The sequence below is a fragment of the Protobothrops mucrosquamatus genome, unplaced genomic scaffold (genome assembly GCF_001527695.2).
Source record: "Protobothrops mucrosquamatus isolate PMUCROS unplaced genomic scaffold, P.Mucros_1.0 scaffold1325, whole genome shotgun sequence".
In the NCBI taxonomy this organism is placed as follows: Eukaryota; Metazoa; Chordata; class Lepidosauria; order Squamata; family Viperidae; genus Protobothrops; species Protobothrops mucrosquamatus.
Window position 1 is genome coordinate 376,923 of NW_015387525.1, and position 17,989 is coordinate 394,911.

Consider the following 17,989-nt stretch of genomic DNA (forward strand, 5'->3'; position numbering starts at 1 on the left):
GAATAAATTTCGACCCGCATTAAACCCCCTTTAACGCCTGCTCAAAGAAACGGGGTTCCTAGCCCGGATCGCCTTTCCTTTCTTTTTTTCAACTCGTATCTGAAGGAGGCTTGCAGGAGGAGTATATCTGTATTTTGGGAATAAAAACGCGCAGAATGAGGTCACCCGCATGGTTCCGACGACCCGAAACGAGCTGTCACTTTCACGTGAGTTGGGGGAAAAAAAACCCGGCCGGTTTGTGGACGTTTCCTCGCCTGTCCGGCCTTTCCACGTGTCCGGGGCTTTTCACTACAGGTTGTGGATACTTGGCGAAAAGCCGCGTGGCTACCCGCAAATCTGAGCCCCTATTCACACAACTCAGGTGACGCGCGTTCTTTTTCCAGTCTTCGCATTTTCTTACTGGGGAGGCAGGGAGGGGAGAGGGGAGCTAGCAGGAACGGCAGCGCTGACTTAAGGAACCGCGTTTTCCAATCTGGTGTCTTTTTTTATCTTTTTCCCTTTTTTGTGTGAATCTCAGCCCGCATCCTCCCATCCCGTTCTCACAACCATTTCCCCTGGCCTGGAGGAGGAGGAGTGGGGCGGGACATGCTGACAAAGCAAAGCCCCCCCCCTCCGTCCTGAGTCTGGAAGAGGAGGGAGGGGCCCGATCCCGCTGGGACCCCCGAAGTCTCTTCCCCAGCGGCCGCCGCTCGCCTTCCCTCCCCGGCCTGGACCACCGGCTCCAGTTCCGACGTTCCGCGCCCCTCCCAGCGCCCTTAAATGAGGTGCTGAGGCCCGCACAGCTCCCCCCCCTCGATGATGTCCACCTCGTCTTCGTGCTCGTCCAGCAGGAAGGGCGGCGCGGGGCCGCTTGGGCGGACCTCGGAGGTCGAAGTGGCCGCTTGGGAGGCGCTGGCTTGGCCCGGCGGGTCCAGCTCGGGGTCTCCGGGCGCCAGGTCGGCCCCCTCGGCCCCGGCCGCTTTGGCGTCGTCCTGGCTCTTCCGCAGCTGCTTTTTGTGTTTCATCCGCCGGTTCTGGAACCAGGTCTTCACCTGCGGGGAGAAGCAGCCAGTGGGAAAGCGAGACGTCGGCCCTTCTCCGCTAGGAGCTAATCCGGATTCGGGAGGACGTCGCTTGGGGTTTTTGCCCCAAAGGTGCTTCCCCCCCCCCCCCAACGAGGCAACTGGACTTTCTTGTTTTTTTCTTTGAAGACGTTTCGCTTCTCATCCAAGAAGCTTCCTCAGCTTCTTGAGCAGAGCTTGAAGAAGCTTCCCATTGGATGAGAAGCGAAACGTCTTCAGAAGAAAAACAAGAAAGTCCAGTTGCCTCGTGGGGGGGGGAAAAAAAAAAGCAGCTTTGGGACAACCGCGACCTGGGTGGTTGAGAATCTCCACAGACGTTTGTTTAAGGGGGTTCTTCGCTCAGCTCAACTCTGTTGGGGCTTTGTAGTCCGGTTCAGGTATTATAGCGTCGTGTGAACTCATCTGAAGACACCAGAATAATGGGCAGGCGTTTTGGGGTTTGTTTGTTTTTTGTTTATCTTCCTTCAGGGGGGAACCTTATTTAAGATCGCCTTATTTTTCGGTCAGTATAAAATGGGACCAGTCCAGGTGTTATTGGACTGTAGTTCCCATCATCCCCAGCCGGCCCACTCTCTCCCCCCCCTCTCCTCCCCCAGGCCCTGTTCTTTGGAGGTGACAATCTCTAGAGGGCGCAGCGCTGTCCCTTTCTGCCAGAGAGCCCGGGGACAGAACTAAACCCCGCGTGGCCAGCTTTACACGTGTTCGTGCAAGCGCCTTCCCGGAGCTTTGCAAGCTTCGATTTGTGAGGCGGGAAGGTGGGAAGGAGAGGCTTTCCATTCAAGTCACTGGAAAAGAAGGGAGCAGAAGGCCCTTATGAAATGTTACACTCGGGGAAACTGAGGGAGCGAGAGAGAGATTCGCTTGCTGAAGTCCACGCCGCGATGGCTCTGCTCTCCTTCCTCTCCGACTTACTGGGCAGGAAGGAGCGGCAGAAAGCCCTTTTCACACGTTCGGGGGTGGGGGAGGCTCTCTCGGATTTTCCATAGGCGTTTAATTTCTCAGATCTGATGTCGCTTTTCTCGAAAAGTAAATCCAGCGGAGTTTTGCTGGTGGGCATCAAATACCTTCAAATGCAGCCTCCCTCCTCCTCCTCCTCCTCCTCCTCCTCCTCCTCCTCGCCCCGTGGATGGAAGAGATGAGGGTGCAGCCCGTTACAAATTTCATTTAGTAGCCCACAGAAATTCATTGATTTACTTCCGAGCAAACGCATGAAACTTTAGATACTTTGCCCGGTCCTAATTCCATCCCTACCCTGGTAGGCTCCACCCTCGTTACACTATTGAGTATATACATTTATATTTATATATTACTCATATAAAGAAATATCTTGGAAGGGAGATGGGATCTTGTCTGAATTTGCCCCAAATATTAACGAACGGTTACTACGGCTATTTCACATATTTGCTTCGAGACGCCTGCTTCAAAATTCTGCAGGAGCGCTTCCATTTTTGGGGACCTTAACTACAGACCCCTTTGCCGAGAGGGGATCGAATAAGCAATCGGTAGAACGTAGCCTCAGACAGGGGTTTCCCCGGAGTAGCCCTTCTCTGACCCTTTCTCTGCGGCGTAGAAGGGGTCAGGGGGCTCAGGGCGCCCCCCACCCTGCAAAGGGCGGCTCTTTGTAAGCCGCCTGGACTCGCTTGACGGGCGGCATAAAAAATTCATAAATAAAATAAAATAAAATAAATAAATAAACGACAAAGGCTGTTTCCCCCCCCCCTCTCCCCTTGACTTGGCAGGAAGGGGTGGGTGGGATTCCGCCTCCATCTCGGCTGTTACCTGAGTCTCGGAGAGGCTGAGCGCCGTGGCCAACTCGACGCGCTCCGGCGTGGACAGGTAGCGCTGGATTTCGAACCGCTTCTCCAAGCCGGAAAGTTGCGAGTCGGAGAAAACCGTGCGGGCTTTCCGGCGGCGACAGTGCTTGCCCGGCAGCTCCGCGTGCGGGTGGGGCTGGAAGAGCGCCGGCATGGGCACCCCTGCGGGGAACAAGACACGGAACCCGTCGGAGGGGAAGGGGACTCTGCGGTCATTCCCCCCCCGCCCCGGTCTGCAGCCCAGATTTTTTTTTTTAAAGGGGTGGGAATCCAAGTTCTGGGGTCCCGCATCGGCTTCCCCGGACTAACCACGGGGCACCCCCCTCCCCCAGGTGGGGTAGACTACCTCTGACTTTGGCAGCTCCATCAGAAGCGCCTCTGCCCTCCCCCCCCGCTTTCTCGTGGTCCAGGTTGGGTTGGGGGATTCCCACCCATCCACCCACCCGTCTCTGCATTCCGGAGGACGGATGCTTGAACTCGTGAAAAAAATTTTTTTAAAAAAATTGAACGGCTGATCCGGAATGCGGGAAGTTTTCCCGGGTAAAAGGCGGCGAGCTGTAAGAATAAGATAACCTTTATTGTTATTTTTTTTAAAAAAAAAAAAACTGCGGGCGCCCTGGCACGCATTAAAAACGAAATCCTGTGACCTGCTCTCAAAAGTGTACACATGCACAAGACACGTATAGACATGCCACCTACGTACATATATATATATGTATATGCGTACAGCCTTGCATCTGAATACATATAAATATTAATCACTGTCCCACCTTGAGGACATTCACTCTACAAAGGGAAACTCCAGAGAATATTTTATTTTCCTTGTGTTGTGCGAAGCCAACTCGGTCTCTCTTTGAGTGGCGGAAGGAGAAGAAAAATTGAGCCCACGACTAAGAAAACGGGAGTCGAGTTAAGCGCGAGGCGCTTCGGTGCAAAGAGGGGTTGAAGACCGGGCATGCAAAGGCGACGCGGTCTCCCTGCCAAAGCAACTCACGGACACGCATCAAACACACGCAGCTTTGCATACACACGATCGCGCAATACTTTTGGTAGCCTCCAAACTTTTCCCGACCGCTCAAATTTAGGCCCAGCCAGAGAATTCTAGCGAGGCCGTCTTTCTCTAAAGTGCTCCCCGAAAGAAGACGCGCGTTTTCGGTCCTTGGGTCCTCCCCAAGGCTGCTGCACGGCCCCATTTGCTGGGGATGATGGGGGTTCCACTCCTAGCCACACTGGAGAGAGCGCCGCCACATGGAATCGGAGCTACCCTCTTTTTTCGCCTGTTAGTGCGAAAAAAGCCGCCAGTTGCCGCTGCTAGTTGGGTTAGGCCGTTAGGGGTTGTCATAATTATTTGTGTAAAATGGGCCGAATTGCTTTTTGGTTTTCCTCCGAAGGCTCTGGGTAACCTTTTCTCACCTCCGCGTCTTCTGTTTCTGCCTCCAGCATCCTGAGCTACGGATTAACCCCAGGGCGGAGTTGATAGAATAGAATAGGATAGGATAGGATAGGATAGGACAGGACAGGACAGGACAGGATAGGAGCTGGAAGGGACCTTAGAGGTCTTCTAGTCCAGCCCCTTGCTCAAGCTTAGTGTACAAGCTAAGGTGATTTTGCTTATTGGGGGGCCCTAATTTACCGGCTGGCCCCGACCCTTCCTTAGCCGGGTCTGTTGTTAGTCACTCAACCGCGTGACTGGTGTCCTTTTCAGCTACCTGCCTTACAACAACCCTGCAGAGCAGACCCCCGGAGGTCTTCCTCTCTGTCTGGCATCCTTAGCGCTGTGGCCGCGCGCTTCAGGATCCAAAGCCTCCCCAGCCCCCTGAACTCAGCCCCGAAGCAGACCGGCGAAGTCCAGGGCATCCGGACCCCCAGAAAAGTCTGCAAACCGATCGAGGCTTCTGACACCCGGGGGTCCGGTCGGCCGCGGGGCAGATGGATTCCCCCCCTTTTTTTGAGCCCGAGAGCGCTCCGCGACACCAGCTGTTCTCGGACCGAATTTCTCTGCCTTCCCGAAAGGACAGCGCACCTGCCCATCCCGGCCTCGGTAAAGTTGCGTGTTTGTGGGTCCGCGCCCTGCAGAAGCGGTTCCTTGCTCGCCGATGCCGCCTCGAGACCGGTTCTCGGCGGGGATGGGGGTGAAGAGGGAGCTTCTGCAAAGCATGGTTTGGCGCCGAGTCCCAATAAAGAGCCCGGACTTTATTTCACTAAAGACCCCCCCCCCCAACGCGCGCTACTGAGAAACAAAAATTGCTTGTTCATCTACATGCGTGTCCCGGGTTACGTGGGGACGCCACTGCCCGCGGCTTGGCTGACCCGCTGATTGCTGTCCGGGCAATCCCGTCCTTTGCACCTTCATAGAGCAATTTCTTTGTCTTTTGGTCGAGCTCACACGTCTATGAAAGTTTTGTGTATGTGATCGCAGGAACCGACTTCCTAGGGGAAAATCTTCGCCCTATGCTCTTAGCGTTTTGCTCCCCGGTTCTTCCCGGTTCTTTGCATGTCTTGGGGAAGGGGCGCGGAAGCCCTTCCCTGGTTCTTGGGCTGATTGCAGGAAAATGGGCTCAGGGCAGGGGTCCCCAGCTTTTGGGGGATGAGTTTGCATTGCTTACCTTTGGGCGGTTATTCCTCTAGTTTGGAATACAAGTAACTGAAAGCGTGGGGAGTAAAGCCATGTCAACCGATTTTTCATTCTGAAGTGGTCGTGGCACTCTAAATCCTTGGCCAGGGGGCCAGGATAATTTTGGATGTTCTTTCTATGTTTATATATATTTCCCCCCCGAATGATCGATAAGTGATTCTTTTGCTCAGGAAAAAAAAATCCATTGAGTTAAATAAATTTTACTCCCAAGTAAAGAAGCATACCATATCCGGACTGCCGTGAGCTATAATTCTGCGCATTCTTGAGAATTAGCTCCGCTGACCTCAGCGAGCGCGTTACTGCTTAAAACATAAGTTTGCGCTGCTAAGCATGCGCTTATCCCCGTTTCTTTTACAACATCTCCCCCCCCCCCAATTCCATTTATAAGTGTCGCGGCCGCACTTGATACAGTTGCAGCATATAAACCCGCAGGTCTTTAGAGAGATCGGAATTTTGTCAAAGCAAATAAAAGTAATGGATTGGTCGCCTTCCAAATGTATTACCTTTTCCTGATTGTCTCTAAACAGATTCTAAACTGTATCCGTGCCGTACTATGGGGGAAATTCAGAAAATCAAATATTTTATTGGACGGAATGTAAGATTTAAAATGATTAAATGTTTTTTTTAATCGTGGATAAAAAGTCCTTCCTTCCTTCCTTCCTTCCTTCCTTCCTTCCTTCCTTCCTTCCTTCCTTCCTTCCTTCCTTCCTTCCGGATTAAGGAAAGAACTCTCTAAAACTAAATACCTGATGCTTAATTGGAAATTAACAAAAACGTAGCCTCCGTGATGGCACGGCAAGCGCAGAGCGCGCCGGGCTGACTTGTTAATTTAAGAATCTCAGAAATAAAGATTCTTTTGACAGTTAATTTGTCCGAAAACTTCCAGGAAGAACCACTGTATTGAAAGATACTCTGGAAATACCACGAAGGGGGGGGGGGTGGGGGAAGCAAGGGAACTGCCCCTTAAAGACGGCCTAAATAAAACCGCTGTTCTTTTCCAGAAGAGACCTCAAAACGGGACTCTGAATTTTCACCCGTGGCGGATGGGAGCGGATGGCAAGCTGTACTTGAGACGGCAGCTCGCTTACTCGAACCACAATCCCGACAGGTTGCAGACTCGGATCGCCGAAGGTAGCCTCTTCCCTTGCCCAAGATCCTGTTTGTGCGCACAGCCACGGGGCCGTGCAGCTGGGCGATTTCAGACATCAGCGTGGTTACCTTCCCGGGGGCCACGCACCCTTCTTTGCATGTTTCCCCCAAAAGGTCAATTACCCCTGCCTTGGTGCCTTGCCCTAACCCTGCCTGCCTGCCAGAGAACCCCAACTTCTGTCTCTCCCAAACTCCTAATCTGAAGACCCTTCCCCCCTCCCCCCCATTGCCCAACTGACCCTGGAGAGAAGAGAGGCTTACCCGAAGTGGTCAAGAAATAGGGGTGATGGTGGTCGGGCTTGTGGAGCGGATGATGCGGGTGAGGGGCCAAAATGGCCGGGGGAGGCATCAGCGGGTACCCATAGTCCAGCAGAGGCACCCGTGAGGCCAGGGCTCCGTGGAAAGGCTCGGGGCCTCCTTCCCGCATGGGCTTGGGCTTATGGAGCAGGATGTCCTCGATAAAGAAGGAGGTCGGCCTGGGGGCCATGGCGGGCGAGGTGAAGTTGAGGTTCATCTTGTGCATTTCGCCCAACTCTGCTCGTGGGGACGGATCGGGGCGCCCTCTCTCCTCGGAACTTGGGGAGGGGGCGATCCACCTTCTTCTCTGCTGCCCTGGATGAGCCGGGCGAGGAGCGCGCCGCGATCTTGAAGGTCTTTTGGAGGCGAGGGGCGGGGGGGGGAGAGAGAGAGAGATGTGCCTTTGAGGGCCGCTTCGAGAGGGGCATCTCCAACCAGCCAATCGCGAATGAGCAGGGCGGAGGGAAGGCCGGCTTGGGCATCAAGTCGCCCACCTGAATGGCAAGCGACGGGGCTGCTCTCCATGGTGCTGAGAGAGAGAGAGAGAGAGAGAGAGAGAGAGAGAGAGAGAGAGAGAGAGAGAGAGAGAGAGTCAGCGGTGGGGCTGGAAGCCACGGACCCCCGGGCAATGGGCGGGTGGGGGCGGGGGCAGGATAAAATGGGTTTGACGTCTCTCCCTCTTCTCCCACTTCTTCTCTCCTTTACAGGTGAGCTCACCGGTGAAGACAAGAAGCTTGCAACAACTTGCCTTGCTCTTTTGATACCTGTAGACCAGAAGAGAAGCAGCTCTCGGTTGACTTCCTGTGGGCCATGTTCAAGGGCTCACGGTGGCCGCATGTGCTGAGCTTAGTAAGGTGAAGTAAGCTTTTGGGCGGTCCACTGGATGAGTGCAAGCCAGTTAGCTTGGCTGGTTATTAGTTCATTGGATTGTGTGAGCCCCACAAATGGATCCATCCAATAGCCAACTTAAGCCTGTTGTGCAAAGTTCATCATTCCTGTTTGCAGGTATGAAGGACCGCAATAGACAAAAGTTGCAGTTAGGACTAGGCTATCATCTAGGATGATGGGCTACTCACCCTGAAAACCTGTCCAGGGACAATTCCACACTCCTTTGGCTGTAATCATTTGGCTTAATCATAAATCATGGTTTACAAACAATTAGAAGAAAGGATATCACAGGATATACTAAAACACAAGAAAGCAGATTACAAGCATGTGTGAATCCTTTTGCACCACGCCTGAGAGGGGGTATGATACTGAAGTGACAGTGCTACCCCACTTTCTTTAACTTAGCACCCCCAAGATATATTAGGACTGACTTTCATTCTGATGGGTGAAATTCCAGAGCTGCATATCCAGTACACTTGAAGGGTATTAAGTCAGGGAAGATTCCCAAGAAGTTATCCCAATTCTCATTAAAAAAATATGTTTAAACCTCAAAGCTACTTTCTTAACTATTACTTTAAAAACTTTCAAATTATTCCCCAAAATACAGTCTAAAAAAGCCAAACAAACAAACCACATCATAACCACATCATTTTTTGCTGTGACAAATATCCACCAAAAATACCATGGTACTTTCTTTCAAATTTCTTTTAATCTGCCCTAATACTGAAGTGCACAAATGCATAGTCAATGATAGGACAGACACTGAAGTCTGAAGATGCCCATTGATTTCATTAAGCATGGCTAATCCATGATTTTACTGGGATTTTATTTACATTCACTCCTTTAAAATCTTAATGCATCCTTTCTTTTCTCTCTTCATTCTCTCTCTCTCTCCCCCCCCCTCTCTCGTTTCTCTGGGTTTTTTATCTCCTTCTAATCTGTAATGCTCATTTCCCCAGAGTCAATTTGCTAAAATTAGGGTGATACTCCACATCACAGCCGAGATAATTTCAGCTCGCATCTTGGAAAATTGCTCTAATTATTGATGTTAAATTCAGGGAAATTAAAAGAAGGCACTTCTCCTTCATCTCCCAATTTTAAGCTCTAATTTGTCAAAATCGAGTTGTCATCACAATTCCAGTCAGGGGCTGTTAATAGTCAAAATGTTTTAATAGAGCCAGAATTCTCGCAACCCATGCTATTAGATAATTAGGAGAGATGTTAGAAAGACAAGTGGTAATCCTTGGGCACATGGACAGCAGTTCCATCTAATCCAGCAGGTAGAACAAATTAATTACCAGAATCAATTAGGATGAAAAGTGCAGTTCTCCAGGAACTGTAAACCATGCCTTCCATATGTATGAGCTGGTAAATGGTAAATAAATGGCAAAACCCTGGAAATAATAGAAACGGCAATCATGATAGTTTAATGAACAGGCAACTTGGAGAGCATGAGTTAATGTTACTCTAACTCCCTCATGCTTGTCTGTAGGATAATGGAAAAGGCTGCAGCCTGCCTACTGCAGTGTTCCAGACATCGCTTCATTGTTCTGTCTTATTGGATTATTAAAAAGCAGCTCATTGTAATGAAACTATTGTTTAAAACAAAACAGAGCCAATCTTACAAAGGAGAGTCCTTTGTGGCAGCAGCCCTTTGTTCCTTTTGCAGAATTGACATGGGTTTAATGATCTCTTGACAATCCGAGCTCCAGGAATGGGCACTGAGCTGGTGAAGCCATCTTTCCACGATGGCGGCATTGCACTGGAGTAAGTCTGATGTTTGATGCCCGGACAAAACAGCAAAACAAACCATGTTTTAGGTCCCAGGGAACAAAGCTATGGCGGCTTTCCTCAAACTGGCACCTTTGGGGCTTTGCCCTGCAACCTTCTAAGCCAAGATGCTGGTTGGGGATGACTGGAAGTTTAGGAAAGTCCGATCTGATGGATTAGGTGTGCAGTCACTCTGCCTGAGGAAGATCCAGCAAGGGCCCAGGACTCTCTGCTCGCACCAGTTGACAAGCACTTAGACCAGGGATAGGCAACCCAAAACACTCAAAGAACTACTTGGACCTGTTTCCCACCGAAAACAAAACAATGGGAGCTGCAAAACCCCTTTGATGTCTAAAATGAAGATAACACTGCATATATCCTTTTTTACCAATATATATATATCATAAAGGTAAAAAAGGGTATATGCAGTGTTATCTTCATTTTAGATGTCAAAAGGGTCTGTCTCTCTCTCCCTCCCTCTCTCTTTCCTCTCTCTCTCTCTTTCCTCTCCCCCTCTCTCTCTTTCCTCTCCCCTCTCTCTTTCTCTCTCTTTCTCTCTCCCTCTCTCTCTCCCTCCCTTTCTCCCTTTCTCTCTCTCTCTCCCCCCCCTCTCCCTCTCTCCGATCTTTTGCTCACCTGGCAAGCTGGCTTCAAGCTGTTCTCCAACAAGCTCAGGGGTAGGCAACCTCGGCTCTTTTATGACTCATGGACTTCAACTCCCAGAATTCCTAAGCCAGCATAGCTGGGCTAGCTAGCTCTCTCCTGCCCTTCCTGCTTCCTGCAGAGACGCAGCCAAGGCAGGAGCCCCGCCCAGTAAGCTTTTCAGCTCCTCGGAGAACACCGTGAGTCCACTCTCTTTTTTTTTTACACACACACACACACACACAGAGAGAGAGAGAGAGAGAGAGAGAGAGAGAGAGAGAGAGAGAGAGAGAGAGAGAGAGAGAGAAGCAGGGAAGCTCAAGTGCCCCTCTGTCTCTCTCTGCAAATGGCAGAGGAGGCTGGGAGCCACAGGGGAAGGCTCAAAGAGCCACATGCGGCTCCGGAGCCGCAGGTTGCCGACCTGTGACTTAGACTCTGAAGTTCATCCATCCACTACAACAGCCGAGAGCTCAGCTCCACAGGTCAGGTAGAAGCAGGCTGGCAAGAAAGTAAAGTCCAATGAGTCACGTGCCTCAGTTGTGCATTTGGATGATAGCTCAGCTGGCTTCCTTCTTGGTTTCCCACCCTAACGGAAAATGGTGAAGGCAACTTTGCAACTGTGTTGAGTTTCCCATGATTTGAACTCTGGATTGCCCCCCCTCACCGTGCCTCTTGCCTTCTTCCTTGGCTCTGCCATTTGCTTATTGGATTCCTGACCTTGACCCATTCCAAGCCGTGACTCCGTTACGGTCTCTGTTAGCTACAGATTAAAAAGGACTCTGCTGAGTTGGCATATCTCTGGGCTAGGATGGGCATCCAGCTCACTGTCTTGCCAGCCTAGAGAATCCAGGGCTGTAGACCAGACCTGGAAATGAAACAGACATCGTAGAAGAAGACAATGTCAATCAACTTCCAAAAACTATATGGCCAGTCAGAACAAGTCAGGATTGATTTGACGGTGTCTTTAACATCCGTTGGATTTCAAGGACTTCGTGATCTAGCTCAGGGGTCCTCAACCTTGGCAACTTTAAGACTTGTGGACTTCAACTCCCAGAATTCCTCAGCCAGCAAAGCTGGCTGAGGAATTCTGGGAATTGAAGTCCACAAGTCTTAAAGTTGCCAAGGTTGGGGACCCCTGATCTAATTTACATTCCAATTCCTTGTACCACTCTCTAGTTTGTTCCTTAGTTTTCCAGTGCCGAGTATCTAGCTGATATACCCTGTTTCCCTGAAAGTAAGCACTGCCCCCAAAATAAGCCCTAGTTTTGGGGTGAGGCAAACACTTAAAAATCAAGCTAGCATGGGGTGGGGGGGTGGATCTGCCCCATGCGCCTTGCACCCACTTGCAGCCAGGCCTCTCCTCGCCGGCCCACTTCTTCTGAGGCGTCTTCTGCAGCCAGGCCTGCATGTCTCAGTCAAGCCTGCATTTCTGGAAAGGCCATTGCAGCCGAGAACCGAGCTATGGATTGAATCCATAGCTTGATACTCGGCTGCAGAGGCCTGACTGCAAAACGCAGGCCAGAATGCAGCTGCTCCTTTGGCTGTAGAAGAAGTGGACCGGCTGGGCAGGGCTGTCAGTGCAGAAGGTGAGTAAAAAAGACCTGGTCTTATTTTTTGGAGAAACACAGGTACATATGCTGACCAACGGACAGCAACTTGTCCAACTTTAATCTAGTTTTTAGGTCATAAGGCATGCTTTTTGTAGAAAGTGCATCTTGAAGGAGAATATACAGCATGCCGCTTTGGCATTCTTTCTCAAAGTGCTAGTTAGCATGGAATTTTTGGCTGCAATTATCAGGCCATAATAATTAGTGATATATGAGTTCTCAATATATAATTTAGGAAATAACAGGACTTCATTAGCACTAATAGCTAAGCATCAGGACTCACTCACCCATCTTTGTATGTTATTTGGCTACTTTATCTGGCCTTGCTTTTATTCTGTCATTCTTCCGTTGGCTTAATAGTTGTTAGTTACACTAAATGATACAAAAGCATTCAAAGGCATAAGAAAGAATAAGTTTTATTTGTTTTCTCTGCAGATGACACTTCAGTATGCATCTGTCAAGCTGTCCTCCTCTAGGCTGAGACCACAAAGTCCAAATGGAAGAATGAAAGAATGGGATGAGATGGGAGGGGAGGGGAGGGGAGAAGAGAGGAGAGGAGAGGAGAAAGAAGAGAAGAGAAGAGAAGAGAAGAGAAGAGAAGAGTTTTTCAAACTACAATCAAAAATAAATAAATATGGGCATAGACTTCTTTCCTGCAAAAGATCATTTCTGGAGCTTACATGCAGAAAAGATTTAGACAGGCATCTGATAAAAATTCCTTACTTATCGGTGATTCATCGATCCATTTATCATATTCATACAGCCGTAAACAGAAGAGGTGTATATATTTATATATTTATATTTAATGAGGCAAATCTTTTCTTCCTTGGAAAACCTGTTCTTGTCTTCCTTTAGGACCTAATGCTTCGAAAAGCCAAAGGGCTAAAAAGTTTTCCCCTTAAAGCGAATAGGGAAAGCAAATGAATTAATTGCGATGAAACAGGCTTAAAAACCAACTTATTAAGGCAACTGCTTTAAGGAGGGAGGGCAAGCCAGAGAGCTAAGCGGATCACTTCACTATTTCATCGCATGCAATTGCTTCTTCGGGCAGAACGCAGCATCTCTTTAGCCATGGGAGAGATTTCTTTTTCAAAGAAGATGCAAAGATTAAAGAAAGGGGGCTTCAGAAACCCCAGAGCGAGGAGGAGGAGGAGGAGGAGGAGGAGGAGGAGGAGGAGGAGGAAAAGAGAGGGAGAAGGAGAGGGAGGGAGGGAGGGAGGGAGAGAGACACACAGAGAGAGAGAGACAGACACACACACACACACACACACAGAGAGAGAGAGAGAGAGAGAGAGAGAGAGAGAGAGAGAGAGAGAGAGCACAAAAACAGGATCAGTGTTAAAAAAGGCTCAAAGCTCAATCTAGTACCCAAAACTGGGAAGGGCAGAAAGACAGAAAGGAAAAAGGTAAGTTTGATGATGGAGAGCATAAACTGAACACAGCAAGAGTTAGTGTGTTGTGTGAACATGGCTATTGTGGTCGACCACAGAAGAGAACCGTCTTAGTGACAAACTGTCTACCAGTCATGTCACTTTTTTCAGTGCTGTTATAACTTCAAGCACTAGCACTAGCACTAGCATTTAGACTTATATACCGCTTCACAGTGCTTTACAGCCCTCCCTAAGTGGTTTACAGAGTCAGCACATTGCCCCCAATAATCTGGGTCCTCATTTTACTGACCTCAGAAGGATGGAAGGCTGAGTCAACTTTGAGGCGATGAGAATTGAACTCCTGGCAGTGAGCAGAGTTAGCCTGCAATACCGCATTTTAACCACTGTGCCACCACAGCAGTCACTAAACAAATGGCTGTAAGTCAAAGACTACTGTAATGTGGAAAAGAGTTTGGTATTACATTTAGGGCATATATAATGATTCAGTTGCTTCTTCATTTCTGCATTTTCCTTCCAACCCGTTTGCACTTTAAGTATATGAAACATCAAATGCTCTCCGCAAACAGGGAGCTGTAATAAATCAATGCACTCAAGATCTTCAAATGCTTTTTAAACGAGAGGAAGAAATTGAATTATCCTCCTTTCTCGCATGATGAAGGAAGTGTAGGCACAGCGAGAGTTCAAGTGGTTTGACCGACTTCTCTGACAACCAAGTGCTTGTTGGTCAGCTCAAGTTTCTACTGACTGGTTAGAACTCAGAAATGGGCCAATATTTCCTCTACCAAAAGAGACCCCAATATTTTTTTAAACACAAACCCAACTTCACACATCCCAGGTGAATTCAGATTTGGAATGTGTGCTCAGGGTTGGTTTTCCTAGAATCAGGGCCAAAGGTCAAGTCTTCACATGAGATGTAATCAACACAGGAGAAACCTGGTATCCTTGTTGCTTTGCGTGTACACAGAGAGCTTCTGCAATGGAGACAAATTCCTTGTGTATCTAAATACACTTGGCCAATAAAGCTCTTCTCTTTTCTTTTCTTCTCTTTTCTTCTCTTCTCTTTTCCTCCCCTCTCCCATCCCATCCCATCCCATTCTTTCAGCTGGCAATCTGTTTGGACTTTGTGGTCTCAACCTAGAGGAGGACAGCTTGACAGATGCATACTGAAGGGTCACCTGCAGAGAAAACAAATAAAACTTACTCTTTCTTAGGCATTTGATTGGCAACTGATTTCCAGGACAGGGAAAAGGGCCACAATTCTTCATTCAGCCCATGACAGTAACTGGTACCCATTTCCCTAGAAATAGTGTCAGGCGCAAAGAATCAGGACCACGTTAAGTTGCAATTCAGAACGTTTATACACAAGAATATAGTCAACTAAAGTTCAACACTAAATTGGCACCGGATAGCAGAATAACAGAGTTGGAGGTTTTCTAGTCCAACCCCTTGCTCAGGCAGGAAGCCCTATACCGGGGGTCCCCAACCCCCAGGTCATGGACCAGTACCAAGCCGTGGCATCCCAGCAATCAGTCCGCACAAACAAGCAAAGCCCCATCCACGGGATGCAGGCAGCACACACAACCACGCACTCTCCAGTCCATGGAAAAGCCTCTTTCCACGGAACCGGTCCCTGGTTCCCAAAAGGTTGGGGACCTCTGTTCTATACCATTTCCAGGAAACCCTATACTTATACCATGATAAGGGTCAATGGAATTCAAGAGAAGTTGGATTTAGACTGTTTGTGGGAACATAGCGACTCTAGATTAATGGCTTGTTTAACTCTGCAGAATTGGTCATAGTCATAGTCAATTCACCCAGTACTCTCAATCGACTTTCTGCCTGCCCTGCTATGAAAATGCTCTGCTGTCTGTTGATCCATGTGGTGATACACCTAGGCATCAAAATTAATCGCTGTCTTATGTCATTCTCCAAAATGAGATTAAGCTTTCTTTGAAGATCAAAGGGAAATACGTTTTGTATTTATTATCTGGATTTTTCTATTTCTTTGGGATTCGGCAAGAAGGATGGGGCATGTTTTAGAAAGGTCCGAGTAGCACAAATTGACACACTGTGTTTTTTCCTTTTAAAAAAAAAACCCCCAAAGGTTTGTTGCTGTTCGCTTTAGTATGGCTTCTTCACCGTTTCAACTTGCTCACATGTGGGCACTCAGTTTTAAGGCCTCCAGAAGGGGATGATGTGTTTTAGAGGCAGTAAGAAGGATTTCCACATCAGGACAAAGAGAGTCCAGCTTTTAAATTGGAGATTACATTTGGCAAATGCTGCTTTTGTCCATTTCTAAAAAAAAAAAAAAAAGGAGGCTTCTCACATGATATAAGGCTGAAGGCTTATTTTCTTTGACATTTGAAAAGAAACGGCCTGTGATCTTCGCTGACAGTGCTTCAAAATACTCCAGAAGTTAAATTGATACGCTCGCTCAACAAATAATATGATTGCTGTGTTATTCCGAGCCTTCCATGTAATAGGGAAGCTGTAAAAACTGTGGCTTTTCCTCAGATGCTTGTAGGTGATGGATAAGATAAATGGAACACCAGAGATCTGGAATAAAAGCTCTGGAATAGAGACATCACCAGCAAATTAAATCTGGAAATGTTAGCTCACATAATTTATCCCATTTTTCCATTCTAGGCTTATTCTGCTGTATGTTTGGGGTTCTTTTTTTCAATTGATTTTTGTTTCAAGCTTCTTGAACAGAATAAAACAATACATATTTAAAGAAAGAAGAAAGAAAAGCAAGAGAAAAGGAGTGAATAAAAAAAGGAAGGAAAAAAAAGACAGAAAGCAGAAAAAAAAGAAAAGAAAAAGAAAATAGGATTAAAGAACTGACTTCCAAACTTCTTTACGGCAGTTATAAATTCATTTTGTAACTCTCTCTCTAAGGTTACATCATGGTTCCCTACATTCCATAAGCCACTCTTTCTAATCATCAAACTTATAAATCATAAGTTTATTTTTTTCCTTTATAGCAAAAAGTCCATAAAGGGTTTCCAGTGAATTTGCTTCTTGGGTTGACAATAATGGTTAAAACATCAATAGAAGTCAAGACTTCTATTTAAACTCTTTTTAATCATTAAACCCTTAAATCACAAGTTTAGTTTTTTTCCTTTTTAGCAAAAAGTCCATAAAGGGTTTCCAGTGAATTTGCCTCTTGGGTTGACAGTGATGGTTAAAACATCAACAGAAATCAAGACGATTTAAACCAGCATGGCTGGCTGGGTATTTTGGGGAATTGAAGTCCACACATTTTATAGTTGCCAAGTTTGCAAGATACTAGTTTTCATTTGTGTAAAATGTGAGCTTTTTCTGCCAAACAACAGGACTAGAGTACACTTTGAATACTGTACAATTTTTAATTTTTCACAATCTAGGATTTTAGCTGCATGCAAAATCAAACCTTGATGTAAAATTACATCATCTTTCCTCTGTCTAAACACCTCCCCAAATAACTATTTTGATTACAAACGTATAAAAGGACCGAATATGCATATGATATCTTCTCCAAGTGAGTTTTATCCCTATCTTTTCAAATAATTGTTCATTCTTGCCAACTGGCACATTGCATTTGTTTAGCCTCGCGTACATTCACAAACGTTCTCCACCACATTGGCTGGGTTTTATTTTGGAAAGCATTTTGCTGGACGGCATTCACAAAAGAATATTAAATGCTACAGAGGCTGGCTAACATTCCCCCCTCCCATTTACTTCTAATCCAAACACTCCGAGAATGGAGGAGACAAAATACCTTGGCGGAGAAGGCCACGCAACAACACAGCATTAAGAATAAAAACCTTCCACTTAAATACTTGAATGAAAGCATCGAGACACTAATTTATCATTTTGCAACCACATGATTTAAGTAGAAGCAGGTTTAATTTCCTTCCCGTTTCGTTCATATTCCATGGCAGCCCACATTAGATTTCTGTGGTTCCAATCACTTAAAGGTGCTTCCATTTTCTGGCTGATGAAATAATTGAAATTCTTGTCACTACCTGCACTTTCGGCGCGCACAAATTTTTGTGTAAGGACAAATGCAGTCCTCCACTCAACACACACACACGCACACGCACTCACACACACCCTTTCCCCTCGCTTTCCATTTCCACCAAGTTCTCCCCACTGTGGAAAGGAGGTTTCTTTGGGGGCCTAATCTTAAAAGCAGCTAAGCTTTCATTTATCAAACGGTTCCCTTCGCCATCCGCCCATTTGATGGATAATATAGCTCTCATTAAGTGATTGTTTGGAGGAATTAAGCAAACCCGCCTCGCCTAATTTAGCCACCGTGATGAAGAAGTGGGTAGGTGGGGGCTACGGCTATCTGCAGCTGCAGAAAAGGCAGAGAGAGAGAAAGAGGGGGGAAAACCCCCTTTGGTTTATGGGCTGTTTTCTTCCATCTAATCTATCCATTAAGCCTTGATTGTTTTTATTTGTTTTGTATTTCAATATTTCTTCCAATTAGGTTAACAACTTTCTAATAACCCTTCCCGGGGACCGACTCTGGGCAAAATGTACAAATGCTTCAGAGTCATTGAAAACAGAGCATCAATATTTGCTACCTGCCCCGTAATAGACCACACGGTTCAAGTGCTTCTTTTATGGCGTTTAATATGGCCTTCAGCATCTTTCCTGAGATGCATCTTAAGTTCACCTGCCCTCTCCTCCTTCCACTTTTTTTTAAAAATTATTTACATCCAATTTGGGGCACTTTAGGATATGTTGT

At 47.4% G+C, this 17,989-nt stretch overlaps 1 protein-coding gene across 1 annotated transcript; it reads right to left on the minus strand.

Annotated features, from left to right (window-relative positions):
- Positions 1–755: 755 nt before the first annotated feature.
- Positions 756–7,173, minus strand: BSX (brain specific homeobox). The gene is made up of 3 exons (XM_015821409.1): positions 6,921–7,173; positions 2,841–3,037; positions 756–1,031 (listed from the first exon to the last, which is right to left on the minus strand). Exons 1-3 carry the CDS (start codon positions 7,171–7,173, stop codon positions 756–758), a joined length of 726 nt encoding a protein of 241 aa, XP_015676895.1.
- Positions 7,174–17,989: the final 10,816 nt, after the last annotated feature.

Coding starts and splice junctions, on each gene's coding strand:
- BSX (XM_015821409.1), bottom strand. CDS start 7,173: ATGAACCTCAACTTCACCTCGCCCGCCATGGCCCCCAGGCCGACCTCC. Junction 3,038..6,920: donor CTATTTCTTGACCACTTCGG/GTAAGCCTCTCT, acceptor TGTTCCCCGCAG/GGGTGCCCATGCCGGCGCTC. Junction 1,032..2,840: donor TCAGCCTCTCCGAGACTCAG/GTAACAGCCGAG, acceptor TTCTCCCCGCAG/GTGAAGACCTGGTTCCAGAA.